Source organism: Pinus tabuliformis, chromosome 2_2, assembly GCF_031772625.1.
Source record: "Pinus tabuliformis cultivar Carrire ecotype Pingquan chromosome 2_2, CPIR1, whole genome shotgun sequence".
Lineage (NCBI taxonomy): Eukaryota > Viridiplantae > Streptophyta > Pinopsida > Pinales > Pinaceae > Pinus > Pinus tabuliformis.
The window spans coordinates 882,619,124-882,629,663 of record NC_142300.1 but is presented as its reverse complement, the minus strand read 5'-3'; the positions used below and the strand labels follow the sequence as shown (position 1 = coordinate 882,629,663).

The 10,540-nt window shown below is 41.5% G+C and overlaps 1 protein-coding gene across 3 annotated transcripts; it reads right to left on the bottom strand.

Annotated features, from left to right (window-relative positions):
- Positions 1 to 6,840: 6,840 nt before the first annotated feature.
- Positions 6,841 to 8,260, bottom strand: LOC149195845 (uncharacterized). Of its 3 annotated transcripts, XM_089408869.1 has the most exons (3): positions 8,008 to 8,249; positions 7,894 to 7,937; positions 6,841 to 7,659 (listed from the first exon to the last, which is right to left on the bottom strand). In XM_089408869.1, the coding sequence occupies exons 1-3, from the start codon at positions 8,091 to 8,093 to the stop codon at positions 7,589 to 7,591; spliced, it is 201 nt and encodes a 66-aa protein (XP_089264995.1). In that variant the 5' UTR covers positions 8,094 to 8,249; the 3' UTR covers positions 6,841 to 7,588. The 3 variants fall into 3 exon arrangements, 2 of the variants coding, with proteins under 2 accessions (XP_089264995.1, XP_089264994.1); XR_016255183.1 differs by lacking the exon at positions 7,894 to 7,937 and having other exon boundaries at positions 8,008 to 8,260; XM_089408868.1 differs by lacking the exon at positions 7,894 to 7,937 and having other exon boundaries at positions 6,841 to 7,006; positions 8,008 to 8,247.
- Between the last annotated feature and the right edge of the window lie 2,280 nt (positions 8,261 to 10,540).

Genomic DNA, 10,540 nt, shown 5'->3' with positions numbered 1-10,540 from the left:
GCAGCTTATATAAGCATCTGCAGTGGCTAACCAAGGCCTTCCTAAAATAAGAGGGTATCCAGTAAGCTTTGCCTTTGGTTGCAGAACTAAGAAATCTGCAGGATATTCCCAAGAGTCAACAGAGACCAAGACATCCTCTACAATCCCTTCGGGAGTCACGGTGGAGCGATCTGCTAGTTGTAGGACTGTCGAGGTCTTCCTCAAGGAACCCTGAAGGTTGAGTTTGAGCATGGTATCTCTGGTCATCACATTAATGGTAGCCCCCAGATCAATCAAGGTGTGAGGTATGATGGTGCCATTGATGTGGACATCTACTACAAGACTCCCAGGATCTAGATACTTTGGGCAGATGACTTGTCCCAACATAAGGTCAAACAGTTGTCCTATGACATTGATGGTTGAAGCATCTCTCTTTCGCCTGCCTGGGTGTCTGAAACACTTTTCCTTAACCAGTTTGTTGTATATCGGTACGTCTTTGATGGCTTGGAGAAGTGGTATTTTCACACACAATTGTTTGAGTTCTCCCAGAAGCTCGTCCTCCTCTGGGTTGGGTTGTGTGGTGGCCGTTAGTCTCTCAGGAAAGGGTGGAATAGCCTTTGGTTCACTTTCATGTTTATCTTCCTCATCCTCTGGGGGAGGAGGTTGGTGATCCGGAAGAGTCTTTCCAGACCGCAGATTGATCTCCTGGATCTCCACCGCATAGGTAGGGCATGATGTTTCCCCAGTATATACCTGCTGGGCCTATCTGTTGTTGGGGTTCGGGTTCGGTTGGGCAGGCATTTGAGGTTTCCTTGGAGGAGCAGGAGGTAATGGTTGTGGTTGAACTGGTGGTGGAGGCAAAATGGCGGGAGGAGTGTTGTACTGGGGCCTCCACCCCGATTGAGGTGCATTCCACTGAGGCTGTGGCTGGGCATGTGAGTGATATGAATGAGTAGTGGGTTGAGTATGGTACTGAGGTGGGTAAGACCATGGAGGAGGCATAGACCAGGAAGGATGAGCAGGGGGACCCCAGGAAGGCATAGGAGTAGATTGGTTGGGGCTGTAATAAGCTTGGGGTGCCCCTTGCATCCCCTGCTGGTAAGATCTAGGTCCTTGTGGCCTCCTTTGGTTGAGGAAATAGAGAGGTTCGGTGGGGGCCTCTGTCCCTTGATACATGGCTTTAAGCCCAGGTAAGGTTGGACATTGGTTTGTGGGGTGGTCCTCCTCACAAACAAAACATACTTCAACCGAATGTAATGGGCATTCGTTCTTAGGGTGTTTCCTTGTACACCTAGGGCAGAAGATAGCCAAGGCCCTCTCAGCTTCTTCCTTCTTCTGCTGGATCCTGAATGTATCAAGTTGCATGGAAATGGTCTGTCTCACCTCACTCTTGAGATCCTCTAATTGATTTGCAAACTCATGTTTGGAGAAAGGAATACCAGCTGGGAGGAGGTTTCCTCTACCTCGTTTCCGAGCTGCCCTAGAGTGGTTTCTAAACACCATCTTTATGTCCTCATAAGGCAGTTGGTAAATATCTCCTCCAGCTAACATGTGAAGGGTATCTAAGAGGTCTTCAGGGACTCCTCGGAGCAGGACCAACTTGAGGGATTCAGGGTCAAGTGTGCACCTGGCCCTTTTATAGCTAAGTTGGAACCTTTCCTCGTAATCCTCTAAGGACTCATCATTTCCCATGGTCATCCGAAAGATTTCTCCCTTGGTTTCCTTAGACCTACAGTAGTCCCGGTACTTGATATTGAAAGCTTGCTGCATCTGAGCCCAAGTGGTGATACTGTTCCCTGGTAAGCCCATGAACCAGCGTAATGCTGCATCCTTAAGGGTTGAGGGGAAGAGTTTCATCTTCTGCTCATCTTCAGTATAGTCATAGGTTCGACAAAGGACAACAAAATCAAACAGGAAGGTATCAGGATCTTTAGTAGTCAATCCATGGAAGTGAGGTAAAGCAGAAGGGCTTATGTTCTTCATTTTCATGTCTCCATTGGTCTCTCGGATGGGGAAGGCACCTTCTATTCTCTCATCCTCTCCCCTATTGTTAGCCATAGCTTCAGAGGGAATGGTCTCTAACTCTTCTTCTGCTATAGAATCTTCGTATATCTCAGGAGGTTCACCTATAGGTTCTTCTGGATCACTGTCACCAAAGAAGAGAGAAGGGTGACTCAGTGATGTAGTGGGGGTGTTGGGTAAGAATTTGCATGTTCTATCTCGGTTCCTACGAGGCATGAAATGGAAAGACTTTTGATTGCTTTTGTTTTTTTTTTTTTCTCTGGTACCTGCAAAAACTGAAACAGGTTGATCTACAACTACCTATCTTGCAGAATTGAGATGAAAGCAGGAAAGAACTAATCTACTTTGCTCAAATGAAATTGCAGGAATGGAAATGCTAGTCTACGCTTGCAGAATTGAAATGCTAATCTACGCTTGCAAAAATGAAATTGCGGAATTGAAATGTTAATCTATGAAAGCAGGAAATGTCTATGCTACTTTTGCAGAATGGAAATGAAATAAACTACTTGGCAGAAGGCGAGAGTAGGAAAATAGAAGAAAAGCAACAATTACTAATACTCTGACGCTTCCCCGGCAACGGCGCCAAAAAGATGGTGGGCTCCAGTATTGTAGCAATAATGCTACAACTCCTGGAGCTTCCTTCTCTAATTTTATCAACCCGGTAGTTCGTAACAAACTTGGAAGCGACGGTGTTGTATGCACAAGTACTAGCTCTTGTCGCAGCTGTCACTTGGTCAGCTGGCACAAGTCTGCTAGGGCTCAATCCAACTTCTATGAGTTCTTAGAAGAAGCTTTTTAACCGATGAACGAAAGCTATCTCAAAGGAAATTAACCTACTGTAGGAAGGAACTGAAAGCCAACAAGAAATGAAAACCCTAGCAAACCCTAATTCTGCCAGCTAGTCCTACTGATGCAACGATGAGAATGTAAACTACTGAAAGGGGTGCCATTACTTCTAGGAAGGTGAGATGCATGTGTCTAGACTACTTTGATCTAAAGAAAGCATATTTTTGTAATTTTGTTCAAATTGTTGGAATTATTATGTGTGTGCTTCTAACTGGGTCTTTGACTGTGCAGGGATAGATCAAGGAGGGAAATGCTTGGAAAAGGGTCAGGAAGGCTCAGAGAGGGTCTAAGGAATCCCTAACATCCTTTCAAAGAAGTTCACAAAGTTTAGATGCCTGGCAACCGTGTTTACAAGCTTCTACAGGAAGTCTGCAGGGGTTCTACAGGATGTTCAGAATTTCTACAGGAAGTTCAGTAATTCCTACAGGATGTTCTGCAATAGGATTTGTGGGTGATGGATGAGTGGAAGAGGCTATATGGATGGACAGGGAGATAGGAAGGGAGCTTTTGATGGCTTATGGACAGAGAGATGAGATGAAGAGGGGGTGTGCAAAGCTGGTTGGTCTAGAGGAGGTTAGAGGAAATGGAAGGCCGAAAAGGTAGAGTCACGTGGGTGATGGAAGAGTTAGGAGGCAAGGGGTCTAACTGAGAGATGAGTGGATGGCCTAGGCACAGCTTGGAAGGATAAGGGAGTGAGGGAGTGGTACTGCACAGTGTAAATGAAACAAATCATCTATGTCTTGCATATGACTGAAATTGCATCAACCTATTCTAACTGTTTTTATGAAACCACAGAACAGCAACGTGATTTTGTATGGAAACTCTTGCATGGTACTGAAGCAAAGATTCATTCCACAAGATCTGAACGCATGGACGTTGCTACAAACGAGAACATTGCATCAAAGCTTGCATGAACATGTAAAACCATGTTTTTGGTGGGTGGCACGGTCTGCAATTCCAGTCCCTAAACAGAGGTGGAAGTGAGTGTGCAGTCAACCCTTTTTGGAACTCTGATTCACTCCAATCTCCTTACTCTAATCTAAACTACTGAAAGCAACTTTGTTCATAAAACTAATCTACTTAACCACACCAAGAAATTCAACTCAGCAAACTGTGTTTCCAAATGCATGTAAAGGAAAAGAAATACAATGCTGAAAGAAAGGTAACAATACAAAGGAAGGAGGCCTATTGCTCTCAGGTTGGGCCCAACCCCGAGAGCTATGGCTCCTCTAAGAACTCAAAACTGAACTCAAATCTACCTCCTTTTCATTAAAAGATAATAGTCACAAGTCAAATAACATGCCAAAAATGGCTTACAAAGAGAAAAACAGAGCTATCAGCTCGTAGTTCAGAATATGCAACAAAGTTTCAAAAGTCCCCATCGAAGGCTACAGCCTCATCATTTATACATTACGAGGGCCAAGCTGGCCTCCTAAATTAGTGGGATTCGGCTGACCAAACTAAGAGTGATCTGCTAGTTCCTCAAAATCCATTTGGCTGCCTTCTAACTCGGTGGTTGATTGTTGGAGCTCGGAGTTGGGGGTGAAGATCACGAGGAAGGCCATTCAATGCTGTGCACAACCTTCCTACAAAATCTCAACCCCATCTTGGTTGTCTCCTAGCCTTCATCTGCGTGGTTTTGCTCCATTAAATGTCAAAAAACCTGAAATAAACATGTGTTAGCCACCTAGGAATAGTGACTGCCCTCATTCGTACAAATGACATAAATATACTAAAAAATGATGCATAAGTTATGAAAAATGAAGGGTTGAGTGAGGGTAGTTAGGCCAAATGAGCCCAAAATGTTACCAAATTTGGGGCTCATCATCACCCCCAAGCTAAAACGATTGCTCATCCTTGAGCAACTAATCCAGCTCATCGTCCTTCATTGCCTTTACTGCCACCCTCACATCCCAAGTTTCTGCAGTAGTGTCCTCCTTACTAACATGGAACCCAGCCTTTCTGTCCACCTCTTCCCACTGTTCATGCCCATCTTTCTCTGTGCTGCCTTCCACCAATCCTAACAGCAGAGGTGGGCTTAGCTTGAGGCCAATCCAGCTGGCCTGGAGGTTTTTCATGGATTTCTTATAAAGGGGCACCCGTACTAGAGCTTCCTTCATTCGAGTTGGGGTATGATATTCTCTGATTTTTAGACTGTGGGCCAATGTATTCCATCGGCGGGTGCAAGCTTGAACACAATTGTCCCCTAGCAGTCTCTCCATATCCTCGAAATGCGCTATTGCCTGGGCCTGCTACTCCATATATTTCAATGAAGCTTGAGGGTCTGTGGATAAGTGTTGGTGTGTAGATATTAACTTAGTTGGATCCCCTGCTCTAATTAATAATGGCTCATTCAGCTCTCGGTTCATGACCGCTTTGACTTCTGCTGCTCTTTTGTCTTCATGGTTCAACCATGAGGCAAATGCCATTAACTGCATATCCCCTAAGACCGTGTTGGGATCCCATGAAGCCACATTAGGAAGGGCCAAATTATGGAGATAGAACTCCGATAGTTTGGCCTTATCCTCTGATGAACTAGTATTGCATGATTCAGTGAACTGTTGCGGGTCTTGGTGCTGAGAGATACCCCTTTGAGCTAATGTATTAATCTGAAATTGTAGCCATTGGTCTCTCAGGTACAGCCCATAGGATTTGGCCGGCTGTCTGCATTGTATAGTATCCATGGCCCAACTGGCCATGCAGGCCAATTGTGCCTCTTTCTGCTGCAGATGTTGTGTGAGAGCTTGCACCTCAATTTGTGCTTGCAGTTTTGTTTCCTGTAGATGCGTGGTTGGCTCCCCAAGACCGATTTGCAGTTCCTTTCTACCTTGTTGTTCTGATGTGATGTCCCCTGCGGATGTGCCTGTTGCTCCCCTCAGCTCCTGTAGCTGCAGTCTAAGTTTTTCGTTTTCTTCCTGTAGGAACACCCGCTGGCAATTTTCCACGTGTTTAGCCATAGCTAGTTCCTTTCTTGCCTCCTTGAGTTTCTCCTCCAAGGGGCCTATGTCTTCCACACCTTTTGATTTGGCTATTTTCATCCACGTGTGGGTTCGTACTCTCTCTTCCTCCAATGCAAAGAACAGTGGTACAGTGAATTTCTGTGGTATAATTTTGCCAGCTTCTAAGAAGTTATAATATGAGCTCAGACTTAGCTGAGGGCTAGGCTCTGGAATATGCTCTTTCTCTTCCTCTCTTGGTGGCTCTACTTTGTCCTCCCTCGGTGGTGATGAGGGTGCTTCTCCTTCCATCCTCTCTGTTTCCTTAAGCTGGGCTAAGGTTTCCTGTAGAGCAGCCTCAGCATCCTGTAGCCGGGCTTTTGAAGCCAATTGGTCTAACGTTTCTTTCCAAGTAGTTGTTTTCGGGCTCCCCCTCTCATAGGTGACCGATATCTTTGAGGGGGACCTCTCCTTGGGCGAAGTAGGGGCATCCTCTATAGTGATTGGGCTGTTGGATGGAGGCTGTGGCTTGCCCGTTTTTATTCTCACACTTCTTCGAGCTTTAAAATATAGAGGGGCCTCCCTCTTTCTCTTTTCCTTTGGCTTAGGAGGTGTACTGAGGGCGGCCAGCACGGCTGCTGCCTCCCTTGCAAGAATGTCGGCTTTCTTTTCCTTGGGTTTTCTTTTCTCAGGGCTTCCTGTAGAAGGCCCTTTATCAGCTGATTTCTGGCTTCCTGTAGAAGCCGGTTTCGGTTTTCCTATAGAAACAGGTGGCACCGCTTTGGTTTGCTTTGCTGAATGTGTTTTACTTTTTGGCTTGGTCGAGGCTGCTGTCGAGGTGCCTTTGCTGATGTGGACCTGCTCGGTCTTGTCCACCCTGCTTTGTAATCTTTTCTCTCTGGGCATTAATATGGGTGTGCCCTCCTTCTCTTTGGCACCCTTTTTCTCTTGTTTCTCCTTTTGCTCTGTCTTTGGTGCTTTGGCAGTGGGTCTCTGGCCTTTTTCTTTCTTCCCTGTGGGTACTGACTCCTTCTCCTCGCTGCTGGAGGAACCCGCTTGAACTTGCTGCCATGAGAGTTAGCATGCAGTGTGTTTCCTTTTAAAACATCACCCTCTTCATTCTCCACTCCATTAACCATCACCTATATCTGCACGTCCTCTAGTTCCTTAGAGACTATCTGTGCTCCCAACTCCATTTTCTTCCACTTCCAAATATCGCAGAGCTATAATGTAACACAAACATATGACGCCCATATGCCATTTTATAAAGGGTTTGCAACCCCTTTGCTTGGCGTAAGTTAGGAAATATATGAAGTAGAGAAATTAGTTTATTTTTTTAGCAATACCCTAGAATTAGAAGCAAATGTATGGTTTAATATTTGCAATTATATTTTACATTTGAGATGCAATGTAGTTATAGATTTCATTTTCAATGTTGTAAAACAACTAGCAACAACCTAGTCCTAAAGAGAAAATGAAGTATTCATTGATCATTCAACCTGGTTTATTCATTCTGTCCAATAATAAGAAAACAGAGAAACGTATACAAAGTTCAAATTTACTGCAAATAAAGAGTCCCCCACCCCTCCATATTGCCCTCCATATTGATAATGTTAAAATGTTGTGTATAGTGGCGCAAAAAGAGAGGACCAACAAACCAACAATTTTGCCAAAACAGAATATTTTTGGTTCAACATTTTTGTCAAACACTTTGCAGACGTTCTTGAGAAACATCAAGACAATAGAACTTTAACCACCAAAAGAGCACCATTTTTGAATGAGCTTGTTGCCACTCCTTGGGCCTTCTACAGTTCACTATCTAGTGGATATTTCACTCGCATGAAGACCATAGACTTCCACGTCATGATTGCTACAGCTGGAAAAGTAACATATATTTTACATATCCACTCGTGAATGGTTTGACATAAAATTGATTGAGACTTGGACACATAATTTTTTTCAGTTACAGATAAAATAACAACAAGGGGGCAAAGAAGATAGTCTGAAACCATTCTCATAACAAAACAACAACATTAGCAACCAACTGCTCTTGGTAATAACAACATTATAAATGAAACTTCATACCCACAAAAAACTACAACTCTCTTACCATAACTATTGTCGATTTGCAAGAGGAAATACCATTTACCAATCCTGTCATAAAATTACAAATTTACATTCCTAAAATCGTTTTGATAAATGAAATTTCATTCAAAATACTAACCGAGCCATGAGTAGCCATTCCAAAAACTGTACTCGACTCCAAATCTGAGTCAACCCACTTGAACTTGCTGCCATGAGAGTTAGCATGCAACTTGTTTCCTTTTAAAACATCGCCCTCTTCATTCTCCATTCCATTAACCATCACCTCCATTGGCACGTCCTCTGGTTCCTTCGAGGCTATGCAGTTTTTTAAAGAGGGAAACTGACGTAACTTGAATAACATCGTAACTGATTAATACCTATCGAAAATCAATCTAATGGTCTAGACTATTTTAATCGTCTAACATTCAGATCAACGGATCATGAAGGTACAAGTGGCTGGGAAGGATAGTTATTTTCATAGGGAACGTCTTACATCGTAATTATCATATTTTCCCTATAAAGTAATTAACGATGTAAAGTAGGTTAAATTACCATATTATTGTTACATTGTGATTTAGAAAGAAAGTTTTAAATGTTATTTGAAAATTTATATTTAATAAGTATATTAAAATTTATATGGATAATATTTCAAAATTTAAAAGATAAATTATTTTTCTTTTAGGTGTGGAGACTTTTGAATATATATTTCATTTAATAGGCAGAGTTTAAATGTTTTATATTTTTAGTTTTTTTTCATTGGAATCTAGTGATATAATTTTTGGTCATATCATAATTTCATGTTGTTTAAATTGCATTTTTGAATGTATAAATGAGTTCATCATTATATTTTGTCTTTTTCATTGGAATTTAGTGATATAATTTTTGGTCATATCATAATTTCATGTTGTTTAAATTGCATTCTTGAATGTATAAATGGATTTGACATTCTAAAAACCCTGTGATGCACTCAGACTATAGAAACTCAACAACTTAAATATACAATTCCAACAAATTCTAGTTGATTTTTAGGTAAATTTAACCCAAAAATATGTTGGAAAAAGAGCCAAATTGTAGAATATTTAGACTATGCTCATTGAATGGGTCTAAATGTTCTATGATTTGCAGTTTTTACAACAATCTCACCAAAACCCAACTATAGGAGAATTGTTAGAATTACAATTTTCCATTATTGGACTTGCATTTTTAATTGCAAAATTGCATTCAATGACCTCAAAAATCCTTATAACCCCAAATTTTGCAATCTCAACTATTGAAATCTATGATTCTAATATAATTTGTAACTAGATTTTGCACAAAAATGATTGCAAAAACATGACCATAAAAGGTTGAATTTGTAGCATGTTTATACTATGCTATACTTCACCTATTTGGCCACTTTGCCAAGTCTCTTCTCGTCTCATGGGACAACGCTGACATAAATTGAAAGTCATATGATATATTTATGTCCATGTGTTGCATATGAATATAGTGATCATGTAATAGTGTTTCTCCCTATCAACATGACCAGAATTTTGTTCTAACTATAGGTTTTCTAAAGATAAGGTTCTAATTTTCTATATGTATTTTGTCAACATGTCTTGATGCTTTCAAGTACATTTAGCAATGTGTCTAGACACATTTATTTAGTTTAGTGATGTGAAGTTTTCATGGTCGGTTCTGCCTACTCTAACATCTTCCATTGGGATTTGCATCCAAGGATGCAACAATCAGTTGGTGTGGGTTTATGGAGGATTAATTTTGTCACAATATTCTCATGGTTTGGAGCAATTTAATTGTCTATACTTGAGATTTAATGTTATATTTTTAGTTGTTTTTTCTTAGAGTATTGCATAATGGCATTGTTTGTGTTGGGAATATAGGAAAGGGATGATTGTGATTTCTAATTTGTTTGGTGTTGGTTTTTTATGTCCTTTTGGTTTTTCATTTGAGCCATCAAATTTGAAATGTTAGGTTATGATGGTGGAGGTGTCAATTGTAATGTTTTTTTTGGTGGGTGTATTTAATGATTGGTGTTATATTAGTAATGGTTGTGTCTCTGAGTTTTTCCAAAAATGGAGCTCTTAAAGTCGGGAATGGAGGTTGAGCATGTCTGTGAGTGTTGGTTTGTGCCACAATAGTTTTTTATGTTCTTGTGGTTAGCATCCCCTCTTTATGTCATCTTAGAAACAAATATTTACTCTTGATTTGTTTGGCAGAGGTGTTTCTCATGGTGTTTGTCATCATGAGTTTATTAGATTTACTTACTATGGTTTAGATTTTTTTTTTTGTGTTTTTTGTTGGCTTATTGGGGCCTGACCCAGGTTCAAAGTTAAGTTAGCCAAACAAATCACAAATCCCGGTATTACTGGCCCTTTCGGAAACAGTCCGCGAAGCGCGAAATGAGGACTCACCCGAAGTAGTATGGGAGAGTGCTAGAACCAGGTTTTCGCACCCTAGAGATGTCTAATGAGTTCAAGTGGTCCGCGGTTCGACCCCACACGCAAGTCGCTTTACACACTTTCCTATACCTTGCAACATGTTATACTGCCCTTGCGCAACCCTAATCGGAGGTCAAACGCTGCGCTTCTATGTTATTACCCAAGTCCTTACTGGTATTCCAATGTTAGTTGATTATTTTAGCCTACTTTTGTGCTTTTAAGTTACACTTAACA

What these genes read in the sequence shown, in the direction of transcription:
- LOC149195845 (XM_089408868.1), bottom strand. Translation starts at nt 8,229, where the DNA reads ATGTTATTCAAGTTACGTCAGTTTCCCTCTTTAAAAAACTGCATAGCC. An exon ending in GAATGGCTACTCATGGCTCG is followed by an intron (nt 7,007 to 8,007) that starts GTTAGTATTTTG and finishes GTTACATTATAG; the next exon opens with CTCTGCGATATTTGGAAGTG.